Source organism: Mytilus trossulus, chromosome 14, assembly GCF_036588685.1.
Source record: "Mytilus trossulus isolate FHL-02 chromosome 14, PNRI_Mtr1.1.1.hap1, whole genome shotgun sequence".
Classification (NCBI taxonomy): Eukaryota; Metazoa; Mollusca; class Bivalvia; order Mytilida; family Mytilidae; genus Mytilus; species Mytilus trossulus.
Window position 1 is genome coordinate 66,178,120 of NC_086386.1, and position 20,792 is coordinate 66,198,911.

A 20,792-nucleotide genomic window follows, 5' to 3' on the forward strand; every position below is an offset into this window, starting at 1 on the left:
CTCCTCCACTGTCAAATTAATAACGTTTTACGTATAAAACTTTTTAATGACATGGAAATAGCTAACCCTATGTTTCCAAATTTATCTGATACACAAAAACTAGTAATCCTACTAAATCCTTCTAATATAAACCAAGTGAAAAAAAACGGTTCCTTTATAAAACAGTCTTTAGAGCTGAGGACAGAGGACTCTTAGTTAGTTTTACTTGTATATATATAGATATGTGTGTGTTAACTCAGTTATTTTATTGTTGTTGTTACTTTTTTTTATGTCACAAGTATAATGTTACTTATATGACAAATAAAGATTATTATTATTAATCCCATATTCCGCTAGAGGCGTGCAATTACGTACACTTCGCCTTAATTAATTGTTTACTTAGAAAGTTGGTGAGTTAGGCAATATCAGGCAGTAAGAAATACTGTTTTTGTAGTCTTTTCTGTCTATGGTACTTTATAGCTTCTTTTGGATACAAAATAAAAAAAATATTTTATATGTATTTCTAGTTCATTGGTAAAAAGTTAATGTTTTGATCCCATATTTTTGATGAAAATTTGCATATAGGTTATTTTTCACCTGATTAAATCAAAATATGTAATAAAAAATATACCTTCATGTGCTACTTTTTCTGTAAAATGAGGTTGAAATTTCAGATATTTGTTCAAAATTCAGATTTGTTGACATATTTTTCATTTCATAAGAATTACATAACTTTTGATCACTTTTGTTTTGTTTTAAAAGATAAACAAAATCTATTTTTTGTTAAATTATTTGTAAAACATTTTCTATATAATTATCCTATATATTTGTACATTTTGTTTTAAAGAAATAACTAATTTTTTTAGCTCACCTGGCCCGAAGGGCCAAGTGAGCTTTTCTCACCACTTGGCGTCCGTCGTCCGTCGTCCGTCGTCGTCGTCGTCGTTAACAGTTTACATTTTGAACTTCTTCTAGAGAACCACTGAAAGGAATGGAACCAAAAATGGCATGAATGTTCCTTATGAGGTGCTGACCAAGTGTTGTTACTTTGTAGCCGATCCATCATCCAAGATGGCCGCCAGCGGGGGACTTACTTTAACATAGGACCCTATGGGAAATGCATACAAATGACTTCTTTTAGAGAACCACAGAATGGAATGAAACCAAACATGGCATGAATGTTCCTTATGAGGTGCTGACCAAGTGTTGTTACTTTGTTGCCGATCCATCATCCAAGATGGCCGCCAGCGGGGGACTTAGTTTAACATAGGACCCTATGGGAAATGCATACAAATGACTTCTTCTAGAGAACCAATAAATGGAATGAAACCAAACATAGCATGAATGTTCCTTATGGAGTGCTGACCAAGTGTTGTTACTTTGTAGCCGATCCATTATCCAAGATGGCCGCCAGCGGGGGACTTAGTTTAACATTGGACCCTATTGGAAAGGCATACAAATGACTTCTTCTAGTGAACCACTGAATGGAATGAAACCAAACATGGCATGAATGTTCCTTATGTAGTGCTGACCAATTGTTGTTACTTTGTAGCCGATCCATCATCCAAGATGGCCGCCAGTGGGGGACTTAGTTTAACATAGGACCCTATGGGAAATGCATACAAATGACTTCTTTTAGAGAACCACTGAATGGAATGAAATCAAACATGGCATGAATGTTCCCAATGTGGTGCTGACCAAGTGTTGTTACTTTGTAGCCAATCCATTATCCAAGATGGACGCCAGCGGGGGACTAAGTTTAGCATAGGACCCATGGGAAATGCATACAAATGACTTCTTTTAGAGAACCACTGAAAGGAATGAAACCAAACATGGCATGAATGTTCCTTATGAGGTGCTGACCAAGTGTTGTTACTTTGTAGCCGATCCATCATCCAAGATGGCCGCCAGCGTGGGACTTAGTTTATCAAAGGACCCTATTGGAAATGCATACAAATGACTTCTTTTAGAGAACCACTGAATGGAATGAAACCAAACATGGCATGAATGTTCCTTATGAGGTGTTGACCAAGTGTTGTTACTTTGTTGCCGATCCATCATCCAAGATGGCCGCCAGCCAGGGACTTAGTTTAACATAGGACCCTATGGGAAATGCATACAAATGACTTCTTTTAGAGAACCACTGAATGGAATGAAATCAAACATGGCATGAATGTTCCTAATGTGGTGCTGACCAAGTGTTGTTACTTTGTAGCCAATCCATTATCCAAGATGGACGCCAGCGGGGGACTTAGTTTAGCATAGGACCCTATGGGAAATGCATACAAATGACTTCTTTTAGAGAACCACTGAAAGGAATGAAACCAAACATGGCATGAATGTTCCTTATGAGGTGCTGACCAAGTGTTGTTACTTTGTAGCCGATCCATTATCCAAGATGGCCGCCAGCGTGGGACTTAGTTTAACATAGGACCCTATGGAAAATGCATACAAATGATTTCTTTTAGAGAACCACTGAATGGAATGAAATCAAACATGGCATGAATGTTCCTAATGTGGTGCTGACCAAGTGTTGTTACTTTGTAGCCGATCTATTATCCAAGATGGCTGCCAGCGGGGACTAAGTTTAACATAGGACCCTATGGGAAATGCATACAAATGACTTCTTTAAGAGAACCACTGAATGGAATAAAACCAAACATGACATGAATGTTCCTTATGAGGTGCTGACTAAGTGTTGTTACTTTGTAGCCGATCCGTCATCCAAGATGGCCGCCAGTGGGGGACTTTTGAATGAAATTAAACATGTTCCTTTCCTTAAAAATGAGGTTGTGTTGTCACTTTTAGCCAAATTTTATATTTTTTTATATGATTTCAAAAACCCAAGTAGAATCAGGTGAGCGATACAGGCTCTTGAGAGCCTTTAGTTCAAATATACATGAATTTAGAAATAAATGTGATGTTTTGCTGTATATTTATCAAATTAAAAAAAAATGGCATTATTGACTTTTTAATGAAAATTGGAACATAAATTATCTAATGATTGTCATTTTACCTAGTTTTCTCGTTTGAATTGTTTTACATTGTCTTATCGGGGCCTTTTATAGCTGACTATGCGGTATGTTTGTGTTATTTTGGTCTTTTGTGGATAATTGTCTCATTGGCAATCATACCACATCTTTTTTATAAACAAGAAATAATATTTTTCCTGTAGATTATACTTTGATAATCGCAATTCTGTAATAATATTGATAGCAGTGCTGATTATTAATTATAAGTATTTGTAATATGATTTTGACTAATTTCTTTGATCTTTTGTGTGCTTTAAAATCTGATGTTTTGGAAAGGAGTGCATTAACTTCCCGATTTGAACATTGTTGCACTGTCGTGGATTATTCAACAATCTCCCATTAGAAAACCATTGGTGGGAGGAGCCAAAAAGCAGTGCATTAACTTCACTGAAAGTGCACAGTAAGGATCCACCTCTTTCTTTTTTACATAAACAAACTTCTTTTACTTGAAAGAAGAGAATTGTGTGTGTTTTTTTCCCTAAAATTCGCACTAAAACTAAACTCTTGTGTAGAACCTCGCATGGAATATCTCTGAAAATAGCAAAAACTGAATAAAATGAAATTTTAATTACTAGTACTGTAATTTATACATTCATGTGAAAATATATAAAAGCCCACCGTTATGCTTTACATTAAATAAAACAAATTCAAAGTTAGTCAGTTACTAACTCGGCAACATATTAATTCAATCTTCATGACCGATATATAACCAGTCTCATAATCGGTCTTGTATGTTCGAATGCCTTTCATAGAGCATTGCCCAGTCCTTTCCATAATCTGTTGCTCATCTGTTCCTGCTTGATATAGCACAGTAGCACTTGTTCTTTTTCCCGAGTGGTCGGTAAATTTGCCAACGCAGCCCCCCCCTTATCACACATTTCACGCATTAACCCATTCAATTTGTTCACTCCTAACGCGGACTTTCCGTAGCGATGCTTATCTTGGACATCAGAGATAAGTGGTTTGCGATAAAATACGCCATATCCAATTGCCTTCAAGTATGTTTCTTAGAAGTCAACTATGCATCTTTGACCTGCAAAAGAAGAATTATGAACTTCAAAATGTATTTTCCTCCGCTAAAATAATGTTGCATGTATAGAAACAGAAAGAAATAACAAGTGGTATTTATTAATAAGTTTAAAATTAATATAAAAACTAGAAAACTCGACTGAATAGTTAGAAAGGGTCTCCCACCGGCAAATTTTTAAATATTTTAGTGGAAACACCTGAAGATTCAGAAAATGATATAGGCCAGTCAGCAACCCCGTCCTGTCTCTTCAGATGAAGCTCTCACAATAACTATCCGTTTGGAGGGACGGACAGACAAACAAACAAACGGACGGACGGATGGAAAAAAGTGAAAATAAAAGACAACCACATGATTTTAATATGGGAGTCTTCAGATTTCTACAAGTTTATACGATTAAGCCTGAAACAAATTTGTCACGGCTTTTGTTTAAAAATACATAAAACGTGATATGCTAATTGCCGTTTTAAAAACATGTTGTTTTTTTTAAATAATTTGAATACGTATACACTTACCTCTTGCATAGAGTTTGATATCTTTATTATCCAGCCGTAAATTGCCTAAACCATCTTTGAACGTCTTGTTGTTTCAACCAATGAATCTTATAAATCTTCCAGTAGCATCTTGTTCGGAGATTTACATTGATAAATTATTTTGCCAAATAATATATAAAGATACTTTAAGCTACACAATGTGCAATTGTCCTAATACAAGAATTTATCAGGTCAATAAAATTCATATGAGGACAATTATACATTGTGTAACTAATTCATTCTGATCTGTTGTATAATACAAATTTATATATTCAAATTCAATTATAGGTTGCACTTTGTACAAACAGCTGTTTCTCAAAACACGCCTCTATTGGGGTGATCTTGAATATTCATAGAATTTTTTTTTTACATTCTGGTTCCAAGGTATGCTCCCTGTGTTCCATCTCACCGAGACATAACTAGGGAATGTTACCAGTAAATATGCATGTGCATATTGTTTACATTAAAATCCGTGGTAACCTTTCATTCGAGGTAGGGGTAGTTATACCCCACGCAACGAGTTGCGGAGGGTATAATGTTTTTGACCCGTCCGTCTGTCCGTCAGCCCTGTTTCTTGTCATCGCAACTCCTCTCAAACCACACAACAGAATTTCACGAAACCTTTTCAGATAATAAGGACATACTATGTAGCTGTGCATATCGACGGGAAATTGCAATTCAAAATTTTTTTCCAAGAGTTACGCCCCTTTGAACTTATTTACTATAATGTACTACTGCAAAAGTTTGTCATCACAACTCCTCTCAAACCACACAACAGAATTTCACGAAACCTTTTCAGATAATAAGGACATACTATGTAGTTGTGCATATCGACGGGAAATTGCGATTCAATTTTTTTTCTAGGAGTTACGCCCCTTTGAACTTATTTACTTTAATGTACTACTGCAACAGTTTGTCATCGCAACTCCTCTCCAACCACACAACAGAATTTCATGAAACCTTTTCAGATAATAAGGACATACTATGTAGTTGTGCATATCGACGGGAAATTGCGATTCAATTTTTTTTCTAGGAGTTATGCCCCTTTGAACTTATTTACTTTAATGTACTACTGCAACAGTTTGTCATCGCAACTCCTCTCAAACCACACAACAGAATTTCACGAAACCTTTTCAGATAATAAGGACATACTATGTAGTTGTGCATATCGACGGGAAATTGCGATTCAATTTTTTTTCTAGGAGTTACGCCCCTTTGAACTTATTTACTTTAATGTACTACTGCAACAGTTTGTCAACCAACTCCTCTCAAACCACACAACAGAGTTTCATGAAATTTTGTAGATAATAAGGACATACTATTTAGATGTGCATATTGGCAGGAAATTAATTTTTCTTATACAATTTTTTTTTCTTACACTTATTTAATTTCTCCAATGACAATGTTGGGACGTGGGGTATGTGAGCGTGCTCACTAAGGTTCTTTAATTGGAAAATTAGTATTAGTTTAAACTGTGAGAAGATTAGGGCATATTAACGTTGAAAATATGCCCCACAGCCCTATATTTTGAAACTGTGACAAATGTAAAATATTATATGACTATATATCGACTAAAAAAAATAATCTGTATTTATTAGGTCAATGGTATATAAGGGAGATAATTCCAATTGACATAATAAAAATGTACTGAAGTTTTTTAGGACAATATTAGCCAATTAAATTGAGAAAAATCACTCTATTAAAATCAGGATAAAATTATTTGTCAGCTGTTGAAATTTTACAATGACAAAACTAACTTCTCTTTCTAAACTTGTTTCCTATTTAGATTTTATTTTAAGTTAAACTTTCCTTTTTTCAGTTATTACTCATTCCTTCACTTATTGACAAACATCACAGTACACAAATTCACATGTGTATACTGCTTTAGGCTTAATTAAAACAACTGGATTCATAAGAATTAATCTCAGATCACCACCTGAGGTATTTTAGTTTAAACACTCATACTTTTACATAATCAAACCATATATCCATGTTATACAGCTTTTTTTCATCAGTACTATTATATAATAGTTCAATTCCATTTTTTCAAACAAATTGCTACCTTGGTTTATTTGAGTTCTGCATGAGCAATACCTGATTTTTTAAATGCTCATCCTGAACAAAATTAATGTAGCATAATTGAGAATAACTACTTTATCTGTCTGTCTATCTGAAACCATCTGTTTCCAAATAATAATAGTAAACTTAGGTTTATGACCTTAAAACTATTAACTCTTTATGAAATGAAGGTCAAAGTTTGATTGTCACAGTTACTGCAGTTACTTTAAATTTCCTGAGTTAATGCCCTTTGCAACTTAAATTATTACTTACCATGAAATACAGATAATGATTAATTATACGGCTTATGAAATATAGCTTAAATCACAATAATTTAGAAACAAAATTGGTCCCAAGCTTGTTTATCTAGCTCTTTATAGCTCATTCTTTAGAACCAGTCAGATAATAACACAACTTTTTATTACATACTTAAGCATCAGAATATGATAGATAGGGTATCTTTTTTCCTCGATTTGTAAATATTTAACAAAAGGGGGATGCATGTTATGCCTGCTGCAACTGCTTGACTGTCCCTATAACTGATTTTCAGAAATATGGTTTCACAGAAACTTTCTTAAATACCATAATGCTATTTGCACTTCATATTATTTTATTTGTTGCTTTATATGAATTTAAGGGTTTTGTTTCCTTTGCAAAACAAGAACTTGACTATTCTACATATAATATATGTGAAGTCATTTTGTATCTGTAATGCCTCATTAATTACTTATTGGAATTCATATACAAATGTATATTATCTTACATGATGTGATTTTGCACTGAGTTAATTTTATATGATTTGGTGGCACAGTTTTTGTTTTGTTTCCCATAAATAGAATATAACTGTCAAATCAATTAAAAAAAGAAATTGGGAGTTTGAATTTATGAATTTTGCAGGTATTTTTAGCTCACCTGACCTAAAGGCATCTGTCATCCATGGTTCTTCATCACATGATAATTCAGAGATCATTAATTATTACAGTGAGTCAGGGGAGGCATTCCGAGCTTTCTCCCCATTTCTTGAGATATTTTATATAAATAACTATGTGAACACTTATAAGTTTACTACTAAAGATGATGTCAAATTTTATACAAGAAGAAATGGAAACAAATCAAATAAATCTTTTAAGTGATATTTACTCAAATTCACAAACTCACTGCAACAAAATTAATCTATTTGTATAAATAATAAAAATTATGGCCCCTTATTTTGCATACTGGTAATATTACAAAGACTTAATTTCCTGGTTTTTTTTAAGACATAAGTATAAGTAATATTAAAATATAAAGTAAAATATTATATTAATTTATCTGCAAAAAGATGTTAACACAATAGATTGTTGTGAGGTTTGTCTTTAATAAAAACTAAAGAGAGGTACACTTTGGTATAGACTAACAGTTATATTGTTAAATAAATTATCCTAAAAATCTTCTCGTTTCATGAATATAGTATTGAATAGGTGTAAATATCTCTGTGTTTTCATCAATATTTAAATCTTAGCAATCCTGAAGAAGAACTTCAAGATTGACATTATTTAATATCCTCAGTTTTTTTTTTGGAAAAGCTCATATCTCTGATAATTGTGATATGAATAGAGAAAATCAGATTGTCTGACAAATATGTTCAGGTTTTTTAGCTCCTTACTGAATGTAACTGAAATTATCTTCCATATTTGCTATTTTAGTTAGTGGTTTGATTTCTTTGGCTTTTATGTTATATTAGATAGAGGTTGTAGTATAATATTTATATTCATCTATTATTTTTCTCTTTTATTTTCAAGGACTGATGAAAGTTGATTTCTTTTTTTGAGGAAAGAGAAATCACATGTATTTTTGCTAAATAGCATTATTTTTTTACAAGGGCTTTTATTGTTTGTAAAATGAAGAAGTATAATACTGTTCTTTTTTTTTCTTTATTACAATTTTGGATTTTATTGGCTAAAACATTGTACATCTTGGTTTTCAAATCTTTTGGTCTCTAGTAAACAGTTCTTCATTGAAAGTATCATATAAGTAGTATCTCGTTGATGATTTATATATATGTAGGAGTCTCTGGCCTTTGTTAGTCTTGTACTTTTTCAATTTTAGTTTCTTGTGTACAATTTGGAAATTAGTATGGCGTTCATTATCACTAAACTAGTATATATTTGTTTAGGGGCCAGCTGAAGGACGCCTCCCGGGTGCGGGAATTTCTCGCTACATTGAAGACCTGTTGGTGACCTTCTGCTGTTGTTTTTTTCTTTGGTCGTGTTGTTGTCTCTCTGACACATTTCCCATTTCCATTCTCAATTTTATTTGCTTTTATTTGTTTTTATGTGCTTAATTATTTGGTTTGTTTGTTTGTGGGTCTTGTCTTTTTTTATTTCCTGTTCAGGTGTCTTCTAAAAATCATATAAGAAGTGATCACTGTTCAAATTTTTATTTGAGTTTCTTTACTTTATTTGAAGAAGACTAACTTAATTTTATGGTAGTTGTTGAAAGGTGAAGAAGCCTATTGATAAAGAGAGAAAGTTCATTGTAGGTAAATTTGTAAGTGACTTTTTACTCCCTGAAAGAAAGAAAAATTAACGCTTACTTTCATAGTTGCATTGCTTCTGATGATAACTAAGTATGCCGTTATGGATTGTAACACATTTGATTTCTGACAGAGCCTACTTTTTATTGTTTTATATTTTGATGTCATTGAAGAGGGACTGTTGTTCAGTAACCTTTGGATCCAAGTCTTCATACACTTATACTGCAGGATTAACACTCCACATAATTAGTACATAATGTAAAGTAAAAAAAAACAACAAATGAGTCAGAGTAAATGTTTTAATCATTTATTTATGGTTTTATACTCTGATCGATATGATGTTCACTTTTGTAAAGGAGTAGGGGCAATAAGACCGTTATTTGGCCCAAATATTACTGCATTTTTTAAAGTTATCCAAAAATTCTTAAATTTGTCCTCACTAGACTAAAATACAATGTATTTAGAAAAAACAACAAATTTTACATTAAACATTTTACAATGGCAACAAACAATTACAAAATTTATATATTTAGTAAAATTTCTTGATTATCCTTGCTTTTCATCAAATTTTAAGTATGATTTAGATTGACAAGTATGTGTGCATCCAAGAAACAACTGTATACTTAATGAGATTGAGCAATAGCTATAATAAAGGTTCTTTTAATTTATTTTGTTGTTTCTTGGCTGCACACTATGCTTCCATAATAGTAATGACACTTTCAAATTAAGGTACCAAATAATAAAAGAATAAGACAACAGCCAAAATATCCCAATGTGTGCTATTACAATTTATGTTGTAGTTCTCTGATTTCTGTTAGGTGAAAAATGATAATATGTGGTAGATCTAGATGAGTGTAAGGGAATATGATAATGTTCATGATATCACTGTAACCTATATTTTTAATGTTTCTTTGATCTACATAAAATGAACAAATTATTTAATGTATATGATATATACCTATATGATAGAAAGATGAAATTTTCTATAGATGTTTGAAAATTAATTATTAAGTTTTTGTTTTGTAGCGGGTAAAACCCCTAGAGATATGAATAGATTTGATGATTTATCTGATGTAAGTATTTCACTTCTTTTACATATTTAAAGCAATAATATTGAATAAGATTAGATGTCCTTTTCCATGTTATAAATATTATACAACAATATTATACAACAGTGTTTATTATTATTGATATAATATTGGAAAAGACCAAATGAATTGCATATCAGTCCTTACCAGTGGCAGAACCAGAATTTTTCATAAGTTGGGTAGGGTTTGGGCACAAACTGCCTGAGTTTGGGCCTGCTCCTGCCATGCCTTAGTGATTCCCTAAATAATCAACAAAATGTTCCACAAAAAATAGAATGGTGTGTGTGTGTTGGTCTACCCTCTAAATCCGCCTCTGCTTACCATATTGAATTAAAACTTATTTGCACAAAAATGTTAGGTTGGAAAAGAGCAATGCTAATGGAATGACTCCCTAATGGTTACCGTAGGTGCAAAAGCTTAAAACAGGCTGGCAGAATTTTTTCACATTTTGTAATGAAGAACCTTTAACAGCTGACTATACAGTATGGATTTTACTCATTGATGAAGGATAATGGTTTATCTCTGTCTTTTCTAACTTAAAGATGTTAGCGCTCCTGAATTGGCTGGGGTGTTTTTTTCAGTTCACTTGGCAAATGACCAGGCGAGCTTTTGTCATCACTTGCTGTCTAACATCCTGCATCATCTGTAAACTTTTACAAACATTTTCTCATCTAAAACTACTGGACTAAATTTGACCAAACTTTTGGCCACAATCTTAATTGGAGTATCTTTCTTTAAAAATGACCCTCTCTGCCAACCAAGATGGGCGATATGACTAAGAATAGAACATAGGAATAAAAGCAAGTTTTGTTGAACCATTATAAATAGAGAAAATCTGACAAGGCAAAAATGTTCAGTATTTTTTAGCTCTACCAATTGTTCATAGACATCAAAACTTTCAGTTGGCTTTTTATAGGAGTTTTAAAATGCCCTTAAATTGTAACCATTTTTTTGGCGTTTTTGCAAGTCAATAACGCAGATACAATATTAATAGTAAGTGATAGCTCACCTTTATTTGGTTTATGGAATGATTGTAACGTGTACATGTCCAATTAACAGGTTAATTAGTTCATTGGTCTATGTAAATTTTTGGGGTTTCGTTTATTTCATTGTTCATTGAACCTTCATATTAATGCAGATTTTTAACATAATTTCAATCATGGTATAAAGTTAAGTAAGTTAGATATTTTTGTGTAAGTATGTATTCTTATGTTGTGCTGTAACATCACTTTTCCAGATTACAAACATTTTTTACACCTGTCATGTTCTGTTTCTGCCTTTCCCAAGTCAGGAGCCTGTAACTCACTGGTTCTCCCTTATGACATATCTGTTTTCTTGTTTAATTTGTTTAACATTGCCAGAAACTTTTATAGTTTGGTATGCTGTTTTGCTCATTGTTGAATTTTGTATAATGGATTATACTGTGATGTAGTTGTTATCTTTATGTCATTTGGTCTCTGCTGAAAAACTGCCTTAGTATTAATAATGATCTTGCAACTACTTCTTATTCTTATATAACAGATTTATAAAAATCTAATTAATTTTCAAGTTTTTGTTATGACTTAATAATTACATTAGATGTATGTTTCATTATAATACGTTATTCTGAATGGCTACACTGCAATCTGGCATTATTCCTTAATCAATTGCATTACACAATAAAATGTATCACGCATGATGACACGAGGTCCAACAAAATCGTATTTATGATCCTAGCTAAAAAGTCTTATTATAAGTATTGAATGCTTCTTTTTGTAACTTCATAAGATTGTGAAAACACACACTTTTGAATGAATTGTTCCAAGCTTCATGCAAAATGTACTTCGGTCAACACCTTTACACCCCAATGAAGTTACAAAAAGAAGCATTCAATTCTTAAATGAATGCCTCCAGAGTGCACATGCATTACTTAATCACAGAGTGTACTGAACAATATATCATTTGCGCTTTTTTTTTACTGAAAAATTCTTAATAAAAATACTTAAACAACAGTCATATATAATAGTGATAAATGAATACATAACTTAAATGTAGTTCTAAATAATTGTGTTGAAAAAAATTAGATTACAGCTTTTTATAATTTGTAGGCAAATCCACATATGATAAGAATGTTGGAAAAAGAAAAACAGATGTTGTCAAGTCAACTGAGAGATTTGGAATGGAGATTAGATCAGGAGTCAAAGGTATATTCATGTACATTTGACATGATATTATTTTCTTATTCTTTTTTTTTTTTTGTCACTTTCTCTCGACAATGTTTTAGACTCAATGTTAAAATTTGTTTTTCCTAAAAAAATATACTAATTTCCAATATTGTGGTCAAGCTGAAAACAAAATACTTTATTCTGAATCCAGATTTTCCCCATAACTTATAGTTATAAATTTTGAAAAGATTTATTTGATTAAAAGTGTTGAAAAAAGAAAAAAAAATCTGAATCAGACAAATTTGAATTTGAAGTTAAATGCTGGCTCAGTAATGTATGTGTTTGAAATTTTTTTAGATCTGTCACACACCTACTTTTTTAAATTGCTATTAGTTTGTGACATGATAGAATTTATATATAAATTTAAGCTGATTTGTTTACCTTGCATAATAATCACAATTAAATTTGGGGTTTGGTGTGTTAATTAAATTTAAATTCTCCCTCGCCCTGCTCGTCCGAATTTAAAGCATTTAATCTCTAAATTCAATAGGCTATAAACAAGATAAACACAGATATAGGATTGGTTGCTCGCAGTAACATCTTATTTTCTCTTGCGATAAAATATTTTATTTTACTTTATTGTACATATTTCTTTTCAAACAATATATAAACACATGACATATAACATTGTTCCTCTTTCGCATCGTTTCTTTTCCCCTGGCTAATACCTCCAACACCTATAGTACAATAAACATAGCAGCAACTGCACATATACCTATGTGACCAACCTCAATTCAACGTAACTGTGAGCACCTTAGATACTAATACATTTAAATCCCAAACTTTATATAGTACCTTTAAACCCCACCCATAAAAAACGCCAAAACTTTCCTCGTGCCTACTGCACCTAACATCAAACTTATAAATAGTACAAACTGTAAAAATCCGAACTAGTTATTCTAGTTCCCATCTATTAATAATAACTACAAATAGCAAACGGGAAAAACCCTATTTCAAACGAAATAAAATACATTACTTTGCATGAATTTTACAAGCTTATCATATAAGTTCTTGACTTATAGGGAATATGGTACCTTTGCCAACTTGTACCTTATTTATAATTATTCTTTTATCAACTCATACTTCCACCAACTCATACTGTGTTTGTTTATTAAATTTATATAAAGTTGCCCTCTTTGGATCTCTGAACCTGTCTGCAATTTAAAAAATTACTCTGTATCATTTTCATCTTTGAAAATTGTGCCACTCTGAAATGCATCTGCATTGATAACCCTGGATAGCTGTGTACTTTTTCTTACTTTGGACTCTAAATACCTGACATTTACAATTACTAAACATTACTGAGGTCACAAACAAACTGTTAAGTTTCAAAGTTTTAGAGGTTTTGGTGCTTTAAACTTTCATATGATAACAATTTGTCTGTTATGTTTGAGCAAAGTAAATAAGAAACAAACTTGCAGAAAAAAGAAATCGGACATGTTTGGGCGAGATATGATTTTGTGAAATGGGCAAATTTGAGCATGTTGAGAGTGTTTCAAATAGATAACTATATTTTTATATGTTTGAATCATGTGAAAGCTAGCTTTATGAAATAAAACAAGATGGCAAAGTTCCTAGAGACAAAAAATAAAAAAGTACAACTCACACCTATTGAAAAAGTCAGTTAAAAAGTTAATTATTAGAAAAATAGATTTACAGCTGAAGATCTAGTGCTCTTTGTCCTCATTTACTATCAAGGGAGAAAACTGATGAATTTGTTACTTTACAAATCTAAGAAATACATTATCTATACTGTCTTAGACAAGTTCAATTATGTAATACAAATTACTATTTAGGTTACGAGGCAATTTATATAATTAGATGTTACATAACACTACTACAGAAATATGTATGTGTACAAGTTGGATGAGTTGCAAAGGTACAATAACAACAACAACAATTCTTTATTTTGTAGAGGGTAAACACAGTTAGCTATATAACTAAGAGGGGGTAAAGGGTGGGGTATCTGCACTGAAGAAGGCGAAATAAAATTGCCATTTCAGGATGGATGAACAATTAAAAATTATTTGCAGGTTGATCTTTTAACCATTTCAGGAAAGATGGTGAATAACAAACGTTTTTCATGGCTGCACATGAAATAAAAATAGCAAAACATGTTGCACAAAAATAACCCTTTGCCACCCTAAACTAATCTTCCCTGAGGCTCTCATCTAAGAAAAGCATAAACAAAAATGCAAACATATACATGGAATACATTAGTATAAAAGTCAATTATGATGATAACTTGATAAAGAAATGTTATGAAAAAATAAACATGATGAAATGATCAGTATTCAATTTTTTTCCACAGGTTGACTTCAATAAATGATCTGCTATTTCGTATTTTGAAAGAATTAACAGTGGTAATATTTCTTAAAGATATTGGCAAATTATTCCACAAGAATGGTCCAGAATAAATTAAAGATTTCTAATACAATTCTATTTTTGGTTTAAGGAGTATGAGGTTTACAGCATTTCTCAATGCCATTATGTGTATGGATTTCTGTCTGAAACAAAATGAAACTTGCTAGTGAGATAAGATAGGGCATCATTTTTCAATGTCATCCCAAAGGTGATATTTTATTCTCTGTTCAACTGTCATCCAGTTTAAGTGTTGAAGAAGGAATAGGAAGGATCAAAAGGGTTTGTAGTACTATTCTAGCAGTTGTGGTGTACCCCAATTTCTATACCTCTGAAAAATACCTACTGACCATTCTTCTTGTCGTGATCAGGGAACTTAGGTTTAACAAACTATATTTTTCACTTCACTAATGAAACCATTTTTATGCCCACCTACGACAGTAGAGGGTCATTATGTTTTCTGGTCTGTGTGTCTGTTCGTCCGTCCGTTTGTTTGTCAGGTTAAAGTTTTTGGTCAAGGTAGTTTTTGATAAAGTTAAAGTCCAACCAACTTGAAACTTAGTACACATGTTCCTTATGATATGATCTTTCTAATTTTAAGCCTAATTAAAATTTTGACCCCAATTTCACGGTTCACTGAACTTTTTGCAATTATTCCTTTTTGCTCATGTTAAACCAATCTACGTATACATATCCATTTGATGCATAATACTGTTTAATTAACTCTTGTGATTTTTTAATGTAAGCATACCTGTTTTTTTTCAAATAAATCAAAAATAGCTCCATATTCTAGCTCCTAATTCTTAGTTCACAAACCTGATTAAAAGTGATTGCCAAAACACTGATGCTATCATAAATGACATCACTTAATTTTTATCTAAGTGCATATCAATCAAAGTATATTATGTAGTCCCTGTACTACCTTCCAGCAATCTTTGACTTGCTTGCAGTTTTCTTGTCCATGAATGGAGAAAGTAACATAATCATCTACTTTCTGGAAACAGAAAGGCATATTGCAATCAAACATTGAAACTTTTGTTTATAATTGCTTGCTGCATGCTTGTGACAAGCGTAAGGTTAGTCTTGCATGCATGCAGAAATTTACATGTTCATCTACTAGCTTTCTATGAGGATCTTGAAATTGAAAATTTTTGCGAACCCTATGATAGTTTTCCATAAATTCACCTTCAATTTACCTGTTGATTTAAATTTTTGGCAGTTCTATTGTCCCATCTTACAAATACAACAGGTATTGTTCTCTGTGAAGTTTTTTTTATGGGACTTTTAAATTTCTTCTTGGAGAAATATATAACTCATTGATTAATTTACATGAACAAAAACTTATCTTCTTTTTTATTGAAATACTTCTATAGACTCACATAAACTGTATGCAATATTGTATTTTTTCAATATATCATTAATATATTTTCAATATAAAATCTGGTTTAATAATAAAAAGTTTATTTCAGACACATGTTTTAGTATTTTCCAATGAATTTGCATGTTTTTGTTGTTCATTTATAGATTTATGTTTATGAAGACCTTAATTTAAAAATAATAATATTCACATTTTTATTATCAAACACACAAAAATATTGAATATTTGATCAGAAATCCACTTTTGATTTTTGAATCAGTATTAATATTGAACACATTAAAAACAAGTTTTTGTTATTGAATAAATACAATACCACATGCAGTTTTGTGAGTCCTTACTTAGTATTGGTATAAGTATTTTTTCATCATTGACATTTCAATTTTTTGTTTAGGTAAATTAATCAATGAGTGATATATTTCTCCTAGAAGAAATTTAAAGGTCCCAGTGAATAAACTATACAGAGAACAATACCTGTTGTATTTGTTAGATAGGACAATAGAACTACCAAAAGTTTAAATCGACAGGTAACTTGCAGGTGAATCTATGGAAAACTATCAAAGGGTTCACAATAAAAAGTTTTATTTGCAGAATGCTTGCTGCAAGATTATGACAAACACATTGTAGTCTTTCATGTAGCAAGCTGCTTGCAATTAATAATTTGTGACATGCATTTTAAAAGTATGCAGTTTGTTTGTATGAAAGTGTGAGTAAGTAATACAATTAGGACATACAGTCTTGTTTTTTAATTATTGATGATAAGATGAAGAATCAACTGATTTGTGATATTTCTGTACTTGTTTTTCCATGCACTTGTTTTTTTTAGGCCTATCATAAAGCAAATGATGTGAGACGAAATTATCAAAATGAGATCAGTTCAAAGAAATTCCAAGTAAACATCCTCCTCTAAATGATTTAATATACTTGAAAAGATTAACATATTTTGCATGATTGCAGTTTTATATAAATACTTGCATGAATAGACTGCATGATATTATCTTGCTTTTTATCCTATTGTAGATCCTTTCTATCTCTAATTGTCAAATGAAATCTACAGTCACTGTCATTTTGAGTTCCTGTACAGTTGTGAATTATCTTGTTTCTTGTACAATACATAATTGACAAAGGCAGCAATTAAATACTGAGGATTCATCAATATTCATTGGATACCAATTTCGCGGATTTCGTGGATACAGAGGAACCATGAATTCAAATATTCAACAAATTGCATTGTTCAAATTTTACAAAAGAATGTATGCATACTTTGCCAAAACAACAAAATTAAATCATGCACGAAAATGAAAGTTTTACCCAATCTACGAAAATTGGTACCCACGAAAATAAATAAATCTACAGTATAGGTATGGAGTGGTTTTAAAGTGATAATCTAAAGTGTTGATGACGCTATCATGTACAATATTTCAATGTACAATATTTTGAATAAGCGAGTACCAGTTTTATTTTGTTTGAAATGTTGTATAAAAAGTAAAATCACAAAATACTGAACTACGAGGAATTTCAAAACAGAAAGTCCTCAATATACATGCTCCAGCTACTACAAAATACTGTAGTTTTGACATTAATTCATTTTTTTTAGTACCCGCAACAAAATGTTGTGCCAGAGGCATATTAGTTTACCCCTGTCCGTCTGTCGTACCGACTGTCTGTCTGGATCAGTATAAATTATTTGTCCAGCTATCTCCTACAGATTTGGAGGCACAACTTTAATATTTTTTAGGATGTTCATACAAAGAATGCATGGCCACAGGAATTTGATTTTTTTTCAAATATTCTGAAAACGACAGGTAGTATGTTTATTTTCTTTGGTTACATCTTCTGACATCAGACTCAAACTTCTCTTGAACTGAATTTTAATGTGCGTATACTTTTCTACATTGGTTAGAGGTATAGGGGGAGGGTTGAGATCTCACAAACATGTTTTAAGAACCCCGCCACATTTTTGCGCCTGTCCCAAGTCAGGAGCCTCTGGCCTTTGTTAGTCTTGTATTATTTTAATTTTAGTTTCTTGTGAACAATTTGGAAATTAGTATGGCGTTCATTATCACTGAACTAGTATATATTTGTTTAGGGGCCAGCTAAAGGACGCCTCTGGGTGCAGGAATTTCTCGCTACATTGAAGACCTGTTGGTGACCTTCTGCTGTTGTTTTTTTATTTGGTCGGGTTGTTGTCTCTGACACATTCCCCATTTCCATTCTCAATTTTATTATATTTAAGAAAACTCACAGTTTTCTTGAAAGTTGAAAGTTGACAGTTCTGCAAGTGTAGCCTTAAGTATAAGCATAAAACATAGATCATCATATTTAGTGTAAAATTTATAATTTCCTATGGTCAGGACTTACAAACAGCGTATGACAACTTCATTGTTGATCAAATCTTAAATATACTCTTGCATATTGCAGAGCAGAAACAGTGGCTCGGTTTTTGGGTGGGGAGGAGTGGCATTGTCCATAGCTAGTTTTATCATTGTTTAACTTGAAATCATGAAACAATGTGATTCCCTAAGATATTTAACCATGTATTTTTCGCACATATTTTAAAAAAATTACAAAATGGTAACTCTGTGATGTTGTAGGGATTTTAGCAATTGCATATTTCTTTTGAGTAGGTTCTGTGCTGTTAAGATAATAAAATATCATTATTCAGAATATATATATATATAGATACAAATGTAGAAACAATGTAGAAAATATATTTTTTTCTTCTGCTCTTCTCATTTAAAAAAAGTATTTGTAGTCCAGCTCAATGTCAATGTCAAAACTCAACTTTGGTAATGTTATAGTGCTTGTTCCATATCTTAATTTTCCCAACCTTGGTATGCAGTACAAATCCAGTTTTATTGAAACAGGAGGCCTCCTATAAATCATACTGATTTCCATTTACAGATCTTATTAATCTATACATTTTATGTGAGGAAATATATACATTACTTTATATAACTCGTCTAAACATCAACCCAACAATGTTAGATCTGTAAATTTGCTTTCGCAAATTTTTGGTTCTTCCCTCGCCGGGATTCGAACCCATGCTACTGTGATATCGTGACACCAAATCGCCTGCACTGCAGCCGTCCCGCTAGACCACACGACCACCTGGGCTCTCAAATAAAAGAGCTTTCGGTGGCCATATGTTACCTTTCCACGTCAGTTTTAATCTAGCGGCGTACTACAGTACAAGATATAAAAGGCATTACTTTATATATATACCTTATTTTTAATGATAGTAAAGAGATATGTTTTAACCAACCTTTAGTTTCTAGTCACATGGCTAGGGCTTCAAAAGAAAAGTTAATCCTAACAAATGTTTTTAATTTTTTTTCATCACAATACGATCAATTATCTTATTTGTTTTGATAGGAACTTCTTGTGTAAAAGATAATTGAAGAATACAATTTTAGAAATGACAATGATTAAATTAACTTGATGTAATGTTTACCATACTAACTGTAGTGAATAAAACGATTTTCAAACTTACAATGAGAAAGATCTTCACAACCCTCTTACATTAAAAAATGTTGTGAGATTGCCTTATATGTGGAAGTGGTGAAATTTAGATTTGTTTTTATAGTTTCTTAAACTTTCTTAATAGAATTGTATGAACTTTTGACTGATGCATTTTTACGATATAGAAACACCTCTTAACATCTGAAGCAAAATTTATAGAAAATATACTGTAGTTTCTGTAGTTTACTTAAAGCCTTATGAAACTTTAAATTTGAAAAAAAAATAACGCTATAAGAAAAGATAATGAACTGTTTTTTAATAGAAAATCCTTAAATACATTATCAAAATCTAAATACATTATCAAAATCTTCATAAAAATTCCGAAATTGAATTGTTGACTTCCCAGAAATTCATTTGCTGATATTTTTCCACATGCAGTGACTCAATTTTTAACTACAAGACCAATTGTGTTAGCTTCAGCTCGCCCACAGTGCAAGTGCCATAGGATAATTGCGATGAAAGAATTTAAACAAACAATATCTTGAAGCTAAATCATTTAACAATTGTCCTTTGGTTTTGTGAGTCTTTGTTTACTCCTTGGTTTTGATTGTTATTGTCTTGTTAAGGAATAATTAAATTAAACAAATGGGAACGCATGGAATATATAAAACAAATGTCATTGCTCTTTAAATTAAATTATCAGTCAAATTTTCAATGTGCTTTGCTTTTATTGTTTATCAATGCCATTATCTGGTAAACTCCAACAACAACCTGGAAAGTTGATTAGCTTGTGATCAACAAACACAGATTAAAATGTTATTTGTCAATGATATGTTATAGATATGTAATAAATATATAATAACGTGCATGCAATACTTAGTTTAGTATACATGCATGCATTGGTTCAATGTTATCAAAAACATTGAAATTTCAAGAAACTCCTTTCATATCACTTTAAAGACTGCAAGGGTAAGTTTTTAATCATCAATATCTTTTATAAACCTTTGTGATATGAAAGTTGTACAGAAGCATCTTTATAATCAAGAAATAGCATCTGTAGAAAAGTTTGACATTCATTCAGTTTTCCCCTATTTTACTTGACATCTATATTTTTTTTACTGTGAACATATACTGCATCAGCAACAATTGCAAACTGGA

General features: G+C 31.6%; 1 protein-coding gene across 9 annotated transcripts in view; it reads left to right on the forward strand.

Moving 5' to 3' along the window:
* The window catches only part of LOC134697421 (coiled-coil domain-containing protein 169-like), a 57,474-nt gene that overhangs the window by 16,235 nt on the left and 20,447 nt on the right, over positions 1–20,792 (forward strand). For 6 of the 9 annotated variants that reach the window (XM_063559688.1, XM_063559693.1, XM_063559689.1 and 3 more), the window contains 3 exons: positions 10,171–10,217; positions 12,320–12,415; positions 16,999–17,064. In XM_063559688.1, coding sequence (XP_063415758.1) covers positions 10,171–10,217; positions 12,320–12,415; positions 16,999–17,064 — 209 coding nt within the window. The remainder of the gene's footprint in view (positions 1–10,170; positions 10,218–12,319; positions 12,416–16,998; positions 17,065–20,792) is intronic. The other 3 variants (XM_063559691.1, XM_063559696.1, XM_063559692.1) reach the window with 1 other exon arrangement.